This window comes from Pinus tabuliformis, chromosome Q (assembly GCF_031772625.1).
Source record: "Pinus tabuliformis cultivar Carrire ecotype Pingquan chromosome Q, CPIR1, whole genome shotgun sequence".
Taxonomy (NCBI): domain Eukaryota; kingdom Viridiplantae; phylum Streptophyta; class Pinopsida; order Pinales; family Pinaceae; genus Pinus; species Pinus tabuliformis.
The window spans coordinates 436,955,474-436,974,543 of record NC_142296.1 but is presented as its reverse complement, the minus strand read 5'-3'; the positions used below and the strand labels follow the sequence as shown (position 1 = coordinate 436,974,543).

The window sequence follows — 19,070 nt, the reverse complement described above, 5'->3', positions numbered from 1 at the left end:
GCAAGGCTTGCATGTAGCCCACGTATCGCCTCTCCACACTCTAGGACTTGTCTCAACCTCGAATCAAGACGTGGGATACCAGAGACGGTGCTACTGTTGTCGTGGAGCGTAATAGCTATCTCAAACCTGGCCACTAAGGCTCACGTGCCACTACGCTCTGCTTATTCGCCTTAATTGTTATCCGTATAACCCACCTACTTCACAGAAGCTACAGCTTTCACCTTGACTAATGGTGCAGTTGGATCGCCAGACAACTTTCACAAGCCTGGTAATCACACTTGCTTGAGGATACTGCTAGGTACCACTACGACCTTCTGCTGATAGTGCTAGCCATACAATCTATCTCCCCATGAACTGGCTTTCGCCCCTCTACCCCCACTGGCTTTCAAAATTCCAAATAATTCATCATTACCCTTCTCACGGCCCCAACATTTTCCCATTTTGAAGACGTTTCACACAGGCAACTAGGGAGGATAAAAAAGCTACAATTGCTCGAATTGATGGTCTGGGTTGGCTGCTACAGCTTGATGGGATCAATGGCTTTTAGGCTGAGTGACTGCTTGCTCGCTTTTAGAAATGGAAGGTAGGGGTGAAAGGTTCACGGCGATAGTGCCTATGTTATGCTAGACTCCTTTGGGTGAAGAGGTAGTAAGTAAAGGGTGAAAGCAAGGTCCCACCGGTGCTTTTAAGAGAAGGGTAATGAGGCTTGGGCATAAGTCTCGGGGACCTGTCTTTATTGACATTGTGCTCAGGGCAGCAAGAAAATTTGAAGACAAGGTGGGACCTATAAATGGGGTATCTTCAATGATGGCTTGCGGCATTGTCAGTAGGCTTTCCTCTGGCAATGAAGTGCAAAACCTTTGTGCGCTGGCTATTGAGAAAATGGGTAAACTCCAAAACCTGACTGTGCATCACAATTCCATTGTAAGGGCTTCAACTGCTGAGGTAAACTCCAAAACCGGATTGTAGCATTGCAAATCCATTGTAAGGACGCTCAGGTAAACTCCAAAACCTGACTGTAGAGTTGCCAATCCATTGTAAGGACGTTGCATTGCATTGTAGAGCTTAGGATAATGTCACCAAAATAATCTTTGAAGCTATTGTTCTAAGAATAAACGATTAGATTGCTTACATTTATGTAGTCTGGCATCATTTTATAATGCCGGTGAGTTAAATGCAATTCTAACATTTTCTTATGATGTATGTCTGCATTGTGAATGTATGGATGCAGCCTCCATAATCAAACAAAAGGTAGGCACATTCCAAAAATAAGGGAAGCACACCTACCTTTATACCTACCATAACAAGGGCAGAGCAAGAGGCAGAGCCTCGGAACCAAAGAGCAGGGCATGTGGCAAAGCCCTCAGAACCTTAGATGAATGTGAAGGTACATGGAAAATCCTTCTTGTGCCTTAATGAGCTCTGGTTTTGGTCCATATCATTCTCGCATAGCTACTTTCCCATATATGTTTCCCTGTCTTGCACGTTTCCCTGCCTCGCATAGGTGGAAGCTAAGAGGGTAAAAAATCCCGCCCAAACATAGGCGTATCACTATTCATGGAATGCACAATCAGAGACTTGAAATATCCAAAGGAAATTAGTTGTGTTATTCCCCAGCAACAATAAAAGCCAACAAAAGAAGTAAACCTTTCAATTTCTCTCAATTTCTCGCCCATCTTCCGCTGCCAGTCTCTGCGAATATCCCACAGCAAAAGCCAGCCAGCCAACAAAAGAAGTATAAAAGCCAGCAAAAGAAGTAAACCTTTCAATTTCTCGCCCATCTTTCGTTGCCGGTCCCTGCGAATATCCCACATCATAGCCAGTCTCTGCGAATTTCCAACAACAAAAGCCAGCAACAGCAAAAGCCATCCAGCCAACAAAAGAAGTAGGAGGTGCCAATGAAGGACAATGACCAAACACGAGGGCAGTACATGCAGTAGCCATATGGTATCTGGTCTGGTTGCATGTAGTGTGCGTGTCCCTAAAATATATATCACTAACATATCTAAATAACCCAAACATTTAATTGAAATGAGTTAGATGAGTTAATGCTAGCAGTAGTTTCACAATTGAAAATTCCAAGGAAACATATCAAAGAAACATGAAAATAACATATGGTTCTGGCCTCCCTGCCTTGAGAAGAGGCCAAATAATATGGCGAAAAAAATTTTGCTATGAAAATTATGTCAAAAGTCTTAAAACTTTGGTTATTGAAAATCTTAAACAGGTCAATTAATGTTAGTGAGCATCATATCGATTACTATAGTCCCTGCCTAGTCTACATCAGGGACTAATAAGAGGAGTTAGTCAGTTAGGCGGTAGTCCAGTAGTGCATGTAGTTCTATTCTCAGCGCATTTATATATCAGATTTGCTTGAAAATCCCCAACGACATGATTCAGAATTTGGAATCAGTTGCAGCCAAAAATTGGCATCCAACATATAGTATGCAACTACTGCATTTGCTCAGTGTTGTCCTACATCTGACTGGCATAAAAGATCATTCCAGTCTATATGTAGGAATATATTGACTGATTTTTTTATATAAATTGTTAGGTTTGGATCTTTCATTCATAATTCATTGGTTGATAAAATGTTTAATAACAACATTGCTTAGGTCATTATTTGTGTCTTTTTAAAATTAGTGATATTTTGAATGCCGGATACTGCAGAAGTATGGAGTTGACGATTCTAAAAACATAATTTGACATTTTAAGTGTTAGAACTTATTTTATATGATAGTGAAATCAACAGCGAAAACATAGGAAATAACTAAATGTAAAGGAAATATGTTTTCAAAATGGCAGTATATCAAAATTGATTTAAACACTAATGTATATATTGTTCTTCTAAAAACAAAATCATTTCACTTCCAGAGCCAACTTCAAAAACTCAAAACAAGGATTACAAAGGAAAACATTAGTACTTCAACAAAAAAGTGTTAAGAGTTAGTAAAATTGCCTAAAAATTAAGCCATGTTCAGCAAAGGCAACACAAGTAGTTGAATTGCCGTAGGAATTTATGTTATAACATACAATGATTAAATTTGCAAACAACAATCACCTTCACAGGTAGGTTATGGAAGGTGAAAACATATCTTTCAATCAAATGAAAAACAAATTGCTAAATTCATTTGGCATAGGAAGCTGGAAATCTTGGCTTAGCTCTCAACGAGAATGCTTGTATCATCTCATAATTGTTGTTTTATCATTTTAACGAATCTAACAAAGTAGTAATTTCTCCTGACCTTCACATTCCCCATGGTTACTCTCACGGAGCAGAGATTATGTCTCATGGTTACCCTCACAGAGCAGTGATTATGCTCATGGTTATCCTCTATCCTGCATTTTAACTGAGTATATTAGGGGGTTCTCCACAAATCAAGTCCTCCAGTTACGAAAGATGCTTCTTATTTAAAAAAAAAAAACACCTTGAAATGCTACTGTATAATAAACCCTCCTTATGAAATATCTAGTTTTCATCTCATTTGCTGCTAGATCAAAAGCTGTATAAAAGCAAAAACTAGCCTAAAAGCATTGGGTTCCTGGTTCTTGAAGTCGGCATCAAAAGGATGGACACAAATTACTCAATATTACAATACAGAAAGAATGAAAAGGCTAATTTGAAGTACTGTTATCCTACCACCCAGGTTCAAATTCAGCTAATAATATGTTGAATTTTGCAATCTTGAATAATATTATTGTAATGGCTTTAAGTCTAAGCATTTTGTTAGTATAATTGTGGTAATGACTTCAAGTCTAACTATTCTATGAGTATAATTGTGGTCTGGCCTAATATGAGCATTGTTGTAATGGCTTCAACTCTAACCTATAGTTTTAAACCTTTGATTTAGATTCAGAACCGGCCGAGGGTCGACTCTGACTCCAACTCGGTATCAACTCAGCCTAGTTGATTTCAATGACTCAGTCGTTGTAAAAAATACATTAGATATTTTATTTTTCTAATGAAAAAAACATATTTTTAAAGATTTTCATTCATGTTTCCAAACTCAAAGCATTAGAATATAGAGAGAAGACAACATATGATCAAAGTATGCTCATGAAAATATCTATTATATCAAAATGACACCCAGTGCACTATCCAATACATGTAATATATAAACATCAAAACAAAAACAGATAACCAAGGAGGCTCTAAATGGCCTCTACAACAAAATATCACTAGTCATACTACTAAACAATGCAAGATTATCTAGCTCAGACTCTGAATCAGAGTCAAACAGACAAACCCATCGCTCATCTTCACTATTGCTCCAAAAACCAACTCCAACTCTTCACAAACTCCGCACAAATGTTCACACAAATGCAATGAGATAGTTGTGAGTAAATGTGAAGGGGTTGGGTCACTTTTATAGGCTTGGGAGAGGGGTAGAGGCATTAAGAAAAAAAACAACAACAACAACAACAAAAATTGAGTTTGAAGTTTGAGTTGCTGCCCTTTTTCCGGCAGACTAGCTCGGCCAGTTTAAGAAGGGCTCGATTGAACTGGCCGAATCGGTGTCCAACTCGACCGGTTTGGTAATGGACCAGCGGCTGAACTGGTTTTTCAACCTAGCCGACCTGGGCAGGGCTCTGGCTCGGTCTACCAGGGTGAATCCGATTCAGACCAGCCCAGTTTTAAAACACTGATCTAACCATTTTGTGAGTATAATTGTGGGCTGGCCTGATGCGAGCATTGTTGTAATGGCTTCAAGTCTAAGCATTCTATGAGTATAATTGTGAGCTAGCCTGATATGAGGGAAAAAGAAAAACAGAAAAAAGAGACCAATTTCCTATAGGAAAAAGAAAAGAAATAAATAAAGAAAAAAACATATATATACAATATAGAATTTCAATCGGCTAAGTATTCAGTGAATGACTCTGGCTGGAAAGGTAAACCAAACCGTAAATGATTTAGAGTGAACCAGAAAAATAGGAAATAGAGATCCACATACTAAAATTAGAAAGTAGAAGATCAAAACCACATCAACCTACTCAATTGGTCAAATTGCAAACAGTATATTACAGACAGCAGAGTCATAGAAATTATACAACAGAGAAATGACAGTAAACTCTACTAAACTCTGCAACATAATTACTTAGTTTATCCATTCCAAAATGCCCCTGCCATTTTGAAAGAGCATACATTCCATTGGTATATGGGGGACGAAGTAGACCAATTATAGTCAAAATGAAGAAAAGAAAGAATACCAGAGTATCAAGGCCACCGAATTCATTCTTCAACCATTGGGCAAATTCGGTAACACTGTCATCCCTCTGTATATCGAGTGTATGAAACACCACACTTTTTCTTCCTTCTTCCATGAGAGCACAAGATTGTGGAGACAAGTCTTGCTGCTGCCTGCAACGAGCAGTGAGAACAACAGTGATACCTTTGTCTGCAAGTAAACGTGCGATCTCCAACCATATTCCTCTGTTGGCCCCTGTTACCACACCCACTGTCTCTTTCGTCCACCATTCGTCTGTTGCGTCACATGAGGATTTATCCTATCATCACAAATTAGCAGTTTGTTATATATCTAATCGACATGATAAGCTACCAACTAACTCTCTGTCGAAAGCATGAACTCACCATTTTTGTTCCGCGAAGATCTTCTAAATGCTTAGAGATAGAAAGAAATTAGGAGACTCGAGCAGTATAAAATGAAAGATAGCTACTATGCCCTTTGAAAAAATGATGGTTGTTATTGGAATTAAGAGTGCGTATAGCTCTCATAACTTTTGATTGAAGGAGTTCCAAAATATTTGTGTGCTCCCAGTTTCAGTTATGTCGCCGGATGGGTTGTTTCAACCATTTATTCGAAGAACCAGTTTTAGTTGACACTTAAATGTGTCTAAATTAATGAAAGAAGCCATCCACAGATAGGCAAAACAACCTGGTTTCATTAGCTAAATCTTATTCTTAATTTTGGGAATATTTGAGAATCCATTAAAAAAGTCAATATCTTTTAGAACTCATTTCTATTTGAATCTGAAATCCTAAAATATTCTTAAAAAAAACCATTTTTTCTTATTATTTCACCTTTTAAAATATTCCCAAAATTTGTAATCCAATAAAAATAAAATTTTCAATCAAACAACTAAAATCCTTCTATGTTTGTTAGGTTTGTGGAATTTGTCTATTGTTTATTAAATGTAAATAAAAATAGTAGACTCTGTAGCACAAGATTTAAGTATATCATTAAGTGTTATTTTCGACTTAAAAAATTGTACATGAGCTCTCAATCATATATAGTCCTCCCAGAATTGGACCACAATATCTATGAGGAGGTGTGTAAGGCCTTCGTGCAGCGGGCGACGGCGGGCGATCGTGCACGGGCGCGGGCAAGAGCGCGGGCAGGCGCGCGGGCGCGTTCAACCACGATGTGCGACGGGTGCGACGGAGTGCGGAGGAAATGCGACAAACTTACGACACTATGCGACATAAAAATGCGACATTATGGGGGAACACTAAAACGACTAAGTGTTGAACTACCATATATATATGCGATGTTGAACGATGCTTACAAGCCGACTTGTGTGTGTTACTTGTGGGCGTGCGTTGGCTAATTTGGGGGTCGGCCTGGGGCTGCACACCCCTTGAAACCTGCGCAAGGTTTCATATAAGTAAGTGAGGTTTGAAGCTCATTTACTCACCAACGAATTGGCTCATCACTTCTACGCACTAGTAAAGGGGTAAAACTGCGCAAGGGGTAAAAGGCGCTGCGCATAGCTCATGCGCTCTACCTGAGTGCGGTTTTGGTGAATTCTTGTGCCGGGTGAGGTGAAGGCAAGCGTGCCGGAGTACAGTTTGGATGCGGATTCGTGCAGGACTTGGTAGAGAGGTATAAGTGGCTCGGGTGAGCACTTCTCTTTGTGCAAGGGTGCACATGATTGTAAAAGGTTGTTCTATGCCTCGATTGTAGAATATTCTAAGTATAGACTTGGAGTTTTGCCAAGTATACTTGATGATTGTATTATTGAAAAACTGATATAATATATTGTCGGGCAGACTTGTTCGGGAGTTGCCCCTCCCCTTTATACTTGTTGCAATTGTTGTTCTCAGTTTAATTGCATGATGATAATGAATGAGTATGGGCTTAATTAAGTATAAAAGATAATTGCTTTTACTTAGTTGTGAAACACAAGCTAAGTATGTTAATGCGAAAGTAGGCGTAGTCCACGAATGTTAGTATTGGTGAAAAGAATGCGTTCTGTGGTGTCGCACCTCGCTATAAGCGGTTGGAAGACTACCGCAGGTGTAGGGGCGTGACAGTTTGTATCAGAGCAAGGGTAGCTCGTGAAGATTGAAGTTTGTGAACAGGTTCAGGTGTTGAAGCATTGAAGCTGGTGTACACTTGATAGGTGAGAACAAGACTTCGGTTTGAAGCTGTTGAGCAAGGTTTGCTCGTGACAGGTACTTGCAGGTGAAGGAAACCGTTTCACACGAAGTGGAACAAGGGTTGGTTCAGGTTGCAGGTGACTTGGTAAAGATGTCTATCTGGCAGAGATTGGGTTTTTCTACCTTCGAAGAGTTTGAAGGAAGTCTACTTGAAGAGTCAGAGGAAATAAGACAAGGATTTGCGGAATATGGCAAAAGGTTGTTTGAAACAAGGAGTGCTCTTCATGCCTTGGCTAAAGAAGGGGTTTATGACCAGAATGAGGAGGAAGCCTCTCAACTTGCAAAGGAAATGGACTTTCTTGAAGCAGAATTCAAGGAACTAGAGATAAGACATGAATTGAATCAGAAGAAGTGGGATTGCCTAGCTCCTGAGGTAAGGCATCTCAAAGCCTTGAAGAAGAAGGCTGAGTCTGATGGAAAGAATGATGATGCTTCTGTGGGGATGATGCAGATACTTGGTGCTTCTGCTACTACGGAAGTGACCTCTAGAAGGGATCCTGAAAGGAGCAAGTTGGAGTATGTTCGAATGAAGGTTGGAGGTGTTGATGTGCTCACTATGGTGGATAGTGGGGCTTCTCACAACTTCATGAGCAAAGATACTGTAAGAAGAATTGGGCTGAAGTTTGTACCGGCAAAGGCACAAATGAAGACAGTGAATTCTCCTCCTATTGAGATTCTTGGTATAGCTGAGAGGGTGGACACTACACTTGGTGAATGGACCGGGAAGGTGGACTTCACTATAGTGCGGATTGATGACTATGAAGCTGTATTGGGGATGGAATTCATGAAACAGTTTGATGCTATGATCATTCCACATTTGAAGAAGCTCTACATTTATGATGGAAGGGAAGATGTACCCATTGGTGTGCCAACCATTGGTGTGACTAGACCTGATTGTAAGTTGGGAGTGATGCAAATGGAGGATAAGGAGAAGATGAACAAGCGATTGTCTAGTGTTGAGACAAAGCTTGTGGAGCAGTCATTAGTCATCAAGACACTTTCAGATAGAATCTTGGATTTGACAAGGAGGCTAGAGTTGGTGGAGGATGATGATGATGATGAGGAGGTATATGTGAGGCCGGAGGTCCAGAAGGAAGATCGGGTTGCTTATCTACAAAGGATGGAGACCAAAGATCCTGATAGGTGGATCGAATTGATTAGTGAGGGAGAGCCTTCAGGCTCTACTCCCTCTACATCTTCTTAGATGGATGAAGAAGATGGGGTTCATTGTTAGCTGCTCATGGCAGTGAGTCCTTAAACATGTTTGAGCAGGTATGACTGATGGTGCAGGGATGGCTTGGCATCAAGCATCATGACATGTTGTAGATGGGATGGATGGAGTTTCCATGGACCTGAGCATGGATTATGGAGATAGATTCTTGAGGAGTCAAGGATGTGGCAGATGTTTGAGGAACAGCTGATGATGGCATGAGGATGTTCACTCTCATGGAATGAGCGTGATGGTTGGATTAGCTACCCAACTAGTTCAGACATGAGGTCCGGAAGTGTACAGAGATGTGTTGGCATTATGCTGGAGTATCATGACGAGGTTCACATGGTGACATTTGGATCAAGATGACATCTTATGGAGAGCATACCGTAGAGGTGCATGCCTTGGTATGGTGAGCTTGGTGGCAGTGGTCATTGAGTCGGGACATAGTGGAGAAGAGTCTCTACATATGTTGCAAGGATGTTTACCTTGCGAAGAGGATTTCACATCACGGATGAGTGATGATCTTGGTGGATGGCTACCGGGATGATATGTTGTCGAGGACAACAATGATTTCAGGTGGAGGAGGATGTAAGGCCTTCGTGCAGCGAGCGACGGTGGGTGATCGTGCACGGGCACGAGCAAGAGTGCGGGCGCGTTCAACCACGATGTGCGACGGGTGCGACAGAGTGCGGAGGAAATGCGACAAACTTACGACACTATGCGACATAAAAATGCGACGTTATGGGGGAACACTAAAACAACTAAGTGTTGAACTACCATATATATATGCAATGTTGAATGATGCTTACAAGCCGACTTGTGTGTGTTACTTGTGGGCGTGCGTTGGCAAATTTGGGGGTCGGCCTAGGGGCTGCACACCCCTTGAAACCTGCGCAAGGTTTCATATAAGTAAGTGAGATTTGAAGCTCATTTACTCACCAATGAATTGGCTCATCACTTCTACGCACTAGTAAAGGGGTAAAACTGCGCAAGGGGTAAAAGGAGCTGCGCATAGCTCATGCGCTCTACCTGAGTGCGGTTTTGGTGAATTCTTGTGCCGGGTGAGGTGAAGGCAAACGTGCCAGAGTACAGTTTGGATGCGGATTCGTGCAGGACTTGGTAGAGAGGTATAAGTGGCTCGCGCGAGCACTTCTCTTTGTGCAAGGGTGCACATGATTGTAAAAGGCTGTTCTATGCCTCGATTGTAAAATATTCTAAGTATAGACTTGGAGTTTTGCCAAGTATACTTGATGATTGTATTATTGAAAAACTGATATAATATATTGTCGGGAAGACTTGTTTGGGATTTGCCCCTCCCGTTTATACTTGTTGCAATTGTTGTTCTCGGTTTAATTGCATGATGATAATGAATGAGTATGGGCTTCATTAAGTATAAAGAATAATTGCTTTTACTTAGTTGCGAAACACAAGCTAAGTATGTTAATGCGAAAGTAGGCGTAGTCCACGAATGTTAGTATTGGTGAAAAGAACGCGTTCGGTGGTGCCGCACCTCGCTATAAGCGGTTGGAAGACTACCGTAGGTGTAGGGGCGTGACAAGGTGTGTCATTGAGTTAACAGTATCTATGAGGAGGTGTGTCATTGAGTTATTCTGTTAAAAGACAATGTCATTGAACCATTCTCTTAAAAGCTAGGAAAAGACTAATCCATTCCACCAATGTGAAAACCTGGCCATTTATGTGAAAAATTGATGATACATTGATTACGATTTTTCTAGAAGATAAAAAATAACAACAAATAAGTGGCTTGTTAATAGGAAGTAAATGCACAAGACTTTATATACTTAGATTAGATTAGTTAACTGACTATTGAATCTAACAAAATTCTATATACTTAAATTACATCACTCATTAAAATTTAACAGTAAACATATACAACTCCACTCATATACAATCTTATTCATTAAATTTATCCCCTGTGGTACAAGAACCTCACATTCATGTAAAATATGATTGATTCAGGAGGCGAGTTAACATGCGGATGCTATTCGTGATCGCGGCCTTTCACGGATGGTTCGATTTGAGGAGGAGATGGGGCACACCAAATGGGTCGTTTGCCTTGTGGCAGACTTATAAACGACCTTTGGTGTGAGGAGATTTATAAATGTCATTGGATGGTTGGATCTGGAACATTTCAGATTCAATCATTTTTATATATGGATATTTAAAATTTTTATAAAAAGATTTATATATTATTTATTACATTAATTAATTAATTTTTATTATTTAATTATTGAAATATTTGAAAAGGTAGTATTAAGTATGATTTTTTGGAGTTTTTTTGGATTTTTTTGTCAAAATCTAGTGAAAAAAGTGTGGCTAAATCTTGAATTGTGTTATTTAAATTGTTTTTTGATTGGATATATAGATTCAGTGCTTTAAAAAACCCTTGTGTCACTTCTATTGTGAAGAGTTCCTCTCTCAAACTTGTGATTTCAATGAACCCCCACCAGATTTTAGACAAATTAGGTCTGAAAATAAACCGGAAAACTTTCCAAAAAATAACACTTAAAAAGTATTTGAAGTTGCCATGTTTTAAATTAATTATATTAAAATATGATATCGTGTTTAAAAATTGAGAAATATTATTTGGGTGAAAAATAAAATAAATGTTTATTTGTATATTGAAAATTTTAAATAATTGGTAATGATGATGGTGGTTGTGGTTAATGCCTATTAAAATTAAAATTGGTTTATCAAAACTTAAAAAATGTAAAAAATTACTTGGACGGTTTTAAATTTTATTTATATACTTTAAAAGGATTAAGAGAAGCCTTTCAAAATTACCATAATTTTGATGAGTTAAAATGTTAAAAAGGTTAGTGTTGTGATAAATCTTTTGAAATTGAAATTTAATTTCCGTATAATCAAGGCATTGTAAGAGAAAGAGTTTTTCATATTCAACATATTTTAGTGTCACAAAAATAACAAATTCATTTATCCCACCTCTTAGTATCACAAAGATGACAAATTCTTAAGGAATTATCCAACAACTAATGTTGCTATGAAACTTATGAGAATGGGTTCTTATTTTAGTAATGTTGACTTTCTTTTTTATACTAGTCAAAATATAAAGATAATCACCATTGTAAATCCATCTGAAATTTCTATGCATCAACTCCATATTAAACGATGAAGTACACAATCACACTCATTGAAAAATAAAATAAATATTTATTTGTATATTGAAAATTTTAAATAATTGGTAATGATGGTGGTGGTTGTGGTTAATGTCTATTAAAATTAAAATTGGTTTATCATAACTTTAAAAATGTAAAAAATTACTTGGACGGTTTTAAATTTTATTTGTGTACTTTAAAAGCATTAAGAAAAGCCTTTCAAAATTACCATAATTTTGATGAGTTAAAATGTTAAAAAGGTTAGTGTTGTGATAAATCTTTTGAAATTGAGATTTAATTTTCATATAATCAAGGCATTGTAAGAGAAAGTGTTTTTCATATTCAACATCTTTTAGTGTCACAAAATAACAGATTCATTTATCCCACCTCTTAGTATCACAAAGATGACAAATTCTTAAGGAATTATCCAGCAACTAATGTTGCTATGAAACTTATGAGAATGGGTTCTTATTTTAGTAATGTTGACTTTCTTTTTTATACTAGTCAAAATATAAAGATAATCACCATTGTAAATCCATCTTAAATTTCTATGCATCAACTCCATATTAAACGATGAAGTACACAATCACACTCATTGTAGCCCCTTACAGTGTCCTGTGTATCATGTCCAACAATGAAGGTTAGATTCTCTGTCATTGCCTTTGTTCTCCTTTCCTGAGTACCCATTCCCCTGAATTGGCCTTCCTCGCTCCAATTTCTCCCTATGGTCGGGCTGCTCTCAGTCTTTCCTCCCCTTATCCCAGATAATTGGGTAACCTTTATAGTCTTCCCCATTTCCTAGATTGTTTCTTTATCCTCCTCAAGCTATCCCTGATCATCTCCTTTGCAGAAACCTAGTGGGGCTTTGCCTTGGTTTCCTCGGCTTCCTCCCATTCTGTGTCCTTCCCATGAATTTTCCTTCGACCCTCCTTCCTCCTCCTTACTGCCATCTTTAAAGGATTTTACCCCCTCTAATATACTTCTCCCTCTCTCTGCTACTCCTAGCTCTCCCCCTTCTTCCATCAGACTATCTACAGTTAAGAAAATTACATGATTCGGCTTTATGAAAACATACCTGGACCTGTGCGTCACCTCAGGTGAAACCAGCTTGTCCTTCGCTCCCGCTGTCTTCCTCCTTCGCTTCTTAATGACCACCCTCATTACCCTCTCCTCTCTTATTTTCCTTCTATCATCTGTCCCACGTCTCATCATTCCGTCCCCGCCGATTTCTGCTGTTTCTTCCCCCATTCCCCTGTCAGCTCTATTCCTCGGGGCACTGTCCCATCTGCATGCCATCCCCGCATCCTGTTTTATTATGGGAATGTTTGGAGGCCGGCACTGCCATCCATTCCCCTCCACGATCCATTCCCACATCATCTTCCCATCTCTCATCCCAATCGGGGGCCACTTATGACTATTACCTTGAGATCGTGTCCGTATTATTGTCATGGTTGATAATTGCTTTGAGGGACTCCCACCTTTGATCTTCCGTATGCATCGGCCATATACTATCCACTTTCCCCCTTTGTTCATTACATCCCCAGTTAGCAAGGAAGTCTGCTGCCTTATTGCCATCTCTTCTAGTATGATTGATAATCTTGTAGCTTATTCTTTTCATGAGTGTTTCCATGTCTTGAATAAGGCCTGTCGTCCTCCAGCTCTGCACTACTTTTTCCCAGTCCTTTCCATTATTCAGCTTTCTAAGCATCTCTATCACTATCTTTGAGTCCCCCTCTATTTCCAGATTATTGTATCCATTTCTGATCGCTATTCTTAGTCCTTGGTGAATTGTTGTTAATTCCGCTTCGTTGTTGCTCATAATGCCTCCATGATCTACGTACACCCATCTTGTCCTCCCTTGATGGTCTCTGAAGATGCCTCCAAATCCTGTTGGCCCTGGATTTCCTTTAGAGGCTCCATCAAAGTTAAGTTTGATGAAGCCGTCTTGAGGGCGTCTGAAGTTGGTAGGGCTACTAACAATCGTTACCAAATCCTTATGTTTTTGGGGATGAACCATTCCTTGTTCTAGATTGAGGTATGTCATAATCTTACCTTCCTCTAGAGTTGTTTCCTAGTCTTCTTGATTCTAGTTTTTCGTTAAGATTGTTTCCCTTATGTGGGTTTGGGTTCTTTTCCAGATCAATTTAGGAGCCATTTCTTTATCTTGAAATATCCTTCGGTTTCTCTCTTTCCATATCATCCATATATTTAAGCCCATCGTTAAACTCCAGGCTCTTCTTACCACCGGGATCAAGAATTGGCCACGTCCCCACTAATTAATATTTTCTTTTATGCTTTGAGGATCTCTATTTGTCTTCCCGAATAGCTTGTTGATTTCATCCCATTGCTGCTAGGCAAAAGGGCACGAGTTTAGAAGATGTTCCTGAGTTTCCTGGGCTTGCTTGCATAAGCAGCATCTAGGGGGTCCATGGATTCCATGCTTTTGAATCTGGTCCCATGTCATTATACGACTCTTCCCAACCAACCATAAGAACATGGTTACCTTTGGCCACCAGCGACTCTGCCATATTTGTTTCCATATGGAAGCATTTTCATCTTGCCCTTGCTGCATGGTTAGATGGTAGGCTTCTTTAATTGTGAAGGCTCCTGTCGTAGATTTACCCCATCTTAATATATATGGACCTGTTCGAATGATTATTCTCTTAGACTTCATTTTTGTTGTGTATAGTTCTCTTTGTTCGGTATCTATGTTTCTATCCCACACCTCTAGGTCCTTCCAAATTCTCTAGGTTTCCTCATGTCTTCCTTCATGCCAGTAATCTTTTACATGATTCAGTCCTTCCTCCTTAGCTCTCTGACATGTATTTCTGAGGCCCTCCATTTCCTCAGTTTTTCTCTCTGCTGCCAAGCTTCATCCCAGAATTTAGCTGATTGCCAGTTTCAGATTTCCCAAAATGCATGTTTGGAGATCATATCTCTGTTTTGACTGGCTAAGTTCCAGATTGTAGAGCTTCTTGGAGATTCCTCCAGTCTTAAGAGGTCTTCAATTTTAGTGGGCATGTTGTATTTTTGCATCCAGATTCTTTTCCATAGGTCTCCTCCTCCCTTCATCCATCTCCACCACAGCTTCGCTCCCATTACTTGATTCAAGATGTAGGGATCTCTTAGCCCTAATCCCCCTTCCGCCTTATTTTTTGTCAAGCCTTTCCACGATATCAGGGCCCATTTCCTCTGTTGTTGTGGTCCTCCTCAGATGAATTTTTTGAATATCTCTACCATTTTTGTACATGCCCCCTTTGGAACCGTCGTTGCCAACAGGGGGTAAATGGGAATTGCTTGTAGGACTGATCTCAGAAGCACTGCTCATCCTGCTATGTTCAAGGTTCGAAAGGACCAATTTGCCAATCTATTCCAGAGTTTTTCTATGGTATGATGCCAATTTGCCATCCTGAGTGGATTTAGGGCTAATTGTGTCCCTAAATACTTTGTGGGTAAATCTCCAGAGCGGAAGCCCAATATTCTTGTCAAAAAGGATTTAACATTGCCCAGTGTGTTGAAGAAGAATGTGCAAGATTTATCCTTGTTAATTTGAGTACCTAAAGCTTCCATGAAAAGATCAAGAATATTTTTCATTCTCTTTACTTCTCTTAGAGAGACTGCACAGAAAAGCATGATATCATCTACAAATTGCTAGTGCGTGATCGGCAGGTTGTTACCCCAAAGTCTTAACCCTTTAATTTTCCTTTCTCTTAGATCTTTCTTGATATATCTGCCAAGTCCTTCTGCTGCTATGATAAACAAGAAAGGGGACAGAGGATCCCCTTGCCTCAGCCCTCTTGTGGCGTTGAACGTCAAGGTTGGCGTTCCGTTCAGGAGGATGGAGAAATTTGGTGTAGCGATCATATCTTGCACCCATTGAATCCATCTATTGTTGAAACCGAATGCTACTAGAACCGATTTAAGATAATCCCAGTTCAGATGGTCATAAGCTTTTGAGAGATCCAACTTAATCATCATTCCCGCTTCCTTTTTGGTTTTCAATGAATGCACTACTTCTTGAGAAACTACTAGGCCGTCCAGTACTTGTCTTCCTTCCACAAACCCAGTTTGTTCCGGAGAGATAATACTTGACAGAATTGGCTTCAGTCTCTTGGCTATCAATGTGGCAATAATCTTATAAATTACGTTACATAAAGCTATGGGTCTAAAGCCCTGGGCAGTATCCGAATTAGCATTTTTGGGAATGAGAGACAAGAGGGTTGAGTTAAGACCAGGACATACCTTCTGATTTCAGTGTGATTCTTCCACTACCTCCAAAATGTCTTGTCCCAAGAATTTCCAGCCTTCTTGGTAGAATTCCACAGTGAATCCGTCTGGTCCTGGAGCTTTATTCTTCTTCATCCCTTTCACAATCTCTTCCACTTCTTCTAGGGTTGCAGCTCTCATGAGGGCTAGGTTCTGGTCCCTAGTGATCAGTTCAGGGATTTCATTGCAAATCCTTTCTATAGCTGCTCTTCTGTTGACCTGGGGTTCCATAAGGAGGTCTTTGAAATGATCTACTAGATTCTGCTCCATTTCCTCATGCTGGGTTAAGCGTCTTCCTTCTTCATTGGTGATGGAAAAAATTCTATTTCTCTGTCTGTGCTGGATCATGGCTTGATGGAAAAATTTCGTGTTTCTTTCTCCTTCTCTAAGCCAGTTCACTCTTGATTTTTGTTTCCATAGAATCTCCTCCTGTTTTCTTCTTTCTTTTATTTGGCTTATTAATATCCCTTCCTCCTAAATTCTTTCCTCACTTCGTCCTTCTGAGATTATTTCTTGTTGAAGGGTTGCCATTTTCTAGTCTAATAGTTGCTGCTCTTTAAATATATTCCCAAATTCTTCCCTGTTCCATTTTTTTATTTTCCCCTTAAGCTCTTTTAATTTTAATTGGAAGGTCTGCATTCTGCTTCTGCCTTTTTGCTAGCTCTGGTTCCACCACTCCTCCACTTTTGTCATGAAATTTTGATCCCTAAGCCAAAAAGCTTCGAACCTGAAGGGGTGTTTTTTTGGGCATGCCTTAATGTCAATCTCTAGTCAGATCGGCCAATGATCTAAACCCATTCCTGGTAAGATCCTTGCTTCAAAAAATATGTCCCTGCTTAGAACTTGTTCGGATAGTAGGAATTTGTCCAGTCTTGAAGTGATTTGGTTTGTAACTCCTCTTATGTTATTCCATGTGTATATCCCATTTGTAGTAGATATATCCATCAATCTTTGTTCCGATATCATATCGCCAAAGGCTTCCATGTCCGGATCTGTTCTTCTCAAACCCCCCTGTTTTTCCTCTAGGGAAGTAATCATGTTAAAGTCACCCCCTACTATCCAAGGTAAATCTGGGAATAAACTTCGTAATGTTCCTACCTTCTGGAGGAAGCTTCTACGTTCTCCTGTTAAATGGGGGCCGTACACTCCAGTGAGAAGGACCCATTCTCGAGGACCTATATTCTTGAATTTGCCTGAGAGGATTCGAGGCAAGCTCACCCAATTTTCAAATTGAACTTCCTCTATATTCCAAAGAATTGCCAAGCCTCCTGCACTACCTATAGCATCATGTCCCATTACTTCATAATGAGGTTGATATCTCTACATTATTTCTTTCAATTTCTGTTCACTTATTTTGGTTTCCTGAATAATCATTATACTAGGTTTGTCTCTTTTCAACCTGTCCTTTAGATATCTCTGTTTCCCCTTATTGTTTAACCCTCTAATATTCCACGTTGTAGTTATCATTTATTTAAGTGGTTGTTGGAATACCTCTGATAGAGGTATGACCCGCCCTAAGTTGACTAACATTTCTCCAACTATTTGGATGGTTTCACTCATAGGTCTTATTCCTCTTTTCCTCCCTGCTTTTCCAGTGTTTCCCGCTTCCTGTAGGAATTTACAGGGTAAGTTCCTCAGACAGAACACCAAAGGACACCGCTCACAACCAGATCGCAGATCAATACACCAGTATTTTTGACGTGGTTAAAACCCTCAAAGAGGGAAACAGTCCATGGCCTGAGCCAACGCAGCCACTTCAGGCAATTTACTAATAAAAGAATGAAAATTTACATATGCTTCTCTCATGCACGGATTACCCTACAAATGACCCTCCATGCGCTTTAAATAGAAATCATGGACCAATCGGGTGTCAAGCCACGGATCAAGTGTCGGTAATATCGAGGAGAGAATGAACCGTCGGATCACTACATATCGTGACCGTCGGATTGTAAGTTACAAAATGTACAACGGTAAAGAAACACACTTTACCTAACTCTATACTAGACCAAGTTGTACTTAACTATTTCCTATGTGTCGGAATATCCTAACATCCCCCCTTAAGAACAACTTGGGATAGGATTGAAGGATTTACAAATATGACACAATAGGAGAAGGAAGGAGGCACTAGAGCCTACCCCCCCTTAGTGACAACTTCCTGAACTCCAACCAGAAATCGAAGTTTAGTGAACTTCGCCTCTGTGAGAGCCTTTGTAAAGATGTCTGCAACTTGATCATCTGTTGAAAAATATTGCACTTCAAGAACATGGTCATGAATGAGCTTTCTGATGAAGTGCATGTGCAGTTCATTGTGTTTGCTGCGCTGATGTTGGACTGGATCTTTGCATAGCTGAATGGCACTTTGATTATCACACCAAAGTGTAGTCGGATGCTGTTGCTGAAAGTCAAACTCTGACAGGATCTAACAAAGCCACAAGGCTTCCTTACTAGCTTCTACGGCACCACGATACTCTCTTCTGCTGATGAAAGAGAAATGGCAGCTTGTTTCTTACAAGCCCATGTAATAGGTCCTGAACCAAGAGTGAACACATAACCGGCAGTAGACTTCCGATCATCAGGGTCACCAGCCCAATCAGAATCAGTGAAACCAACCAATAGAGGAGTTGCTTCGGCACTGTAATGAATCCCAAACTGAACTGTACCTCGAACATAACGAAGTATTCTTTTAGCTGCTTTCCAATGACTTTCACGTGGGTTTTGCATAAACCGAGCAACAAGGCAAACAACAAAGGAAAGGTCAGGACGAGTATGGGTTAGATACAAAAGTTTTCCTACAAGTTGACGGTATAAGGTAGCATCAACTTCAGGAGAAGTACAAGTGACTGAAAGTTTGACTCCAGACTGAAAGGGAGAAGGGGCTGGCTTACAGTCTTCCATGTGAAAGTGGCGTAGAATATCACAGGCATACTTGGACTGAGAAAGGGAAATACCTTCCTTGGATTGCAAGACTTGAAGACCGAGAAAATAATGTAAGTGTCCTAAGTCTGTCATTTCAAACTTCCTTTTAAGGCTAGACTTCACATGGTTTATAAGGTTG

At 39.8% G+C, this 19,070-nt stretch overlaps 2 protein-coding genes across 2 annotated transcripts in view; both read right to left on the bottom strand.

Annotated features, from left to right (window-relative positions):
* LOC149220094 (short-chain dehydrogenase/reductase 2-like) overlaps window positions 1-5,825 on the bottom strand; it is a 99,034-nt gene extending 93,209 nt beyond the window's left edge. Inside the window, exon 1 of the mRNA XM_089384652.1 lies at window positions 5,591-5,825. Coding sequence (XP_089240778.1) covers window positions 5,591-5,593 — 3 coding nt within the window. The 5' untranslated portion in view covers window positions 5,594-5,825. The remainder of the gene's footprint in view (window positions 1-5,590) is intronic.
* LOC149220093 (short-chain dehydrogenase/reductase 2b-like) overlaps window positions 1-19,070 on the bottom strand; it is a 57,986-nt gene that overhangs the window by 7,812 nt on the left and 31,104 nt on the right. The window contains exon 3 of the mRNA XM_089384650.1: window positions 5,209-5,505. Coding sequence (XP_089240776.1) covers window positions 5,209-5,505 — 297 coding nt within the window. The remainder of the gene's footprint in view (window positions 1-5,208; window positions 5,506-19,070) is intronic.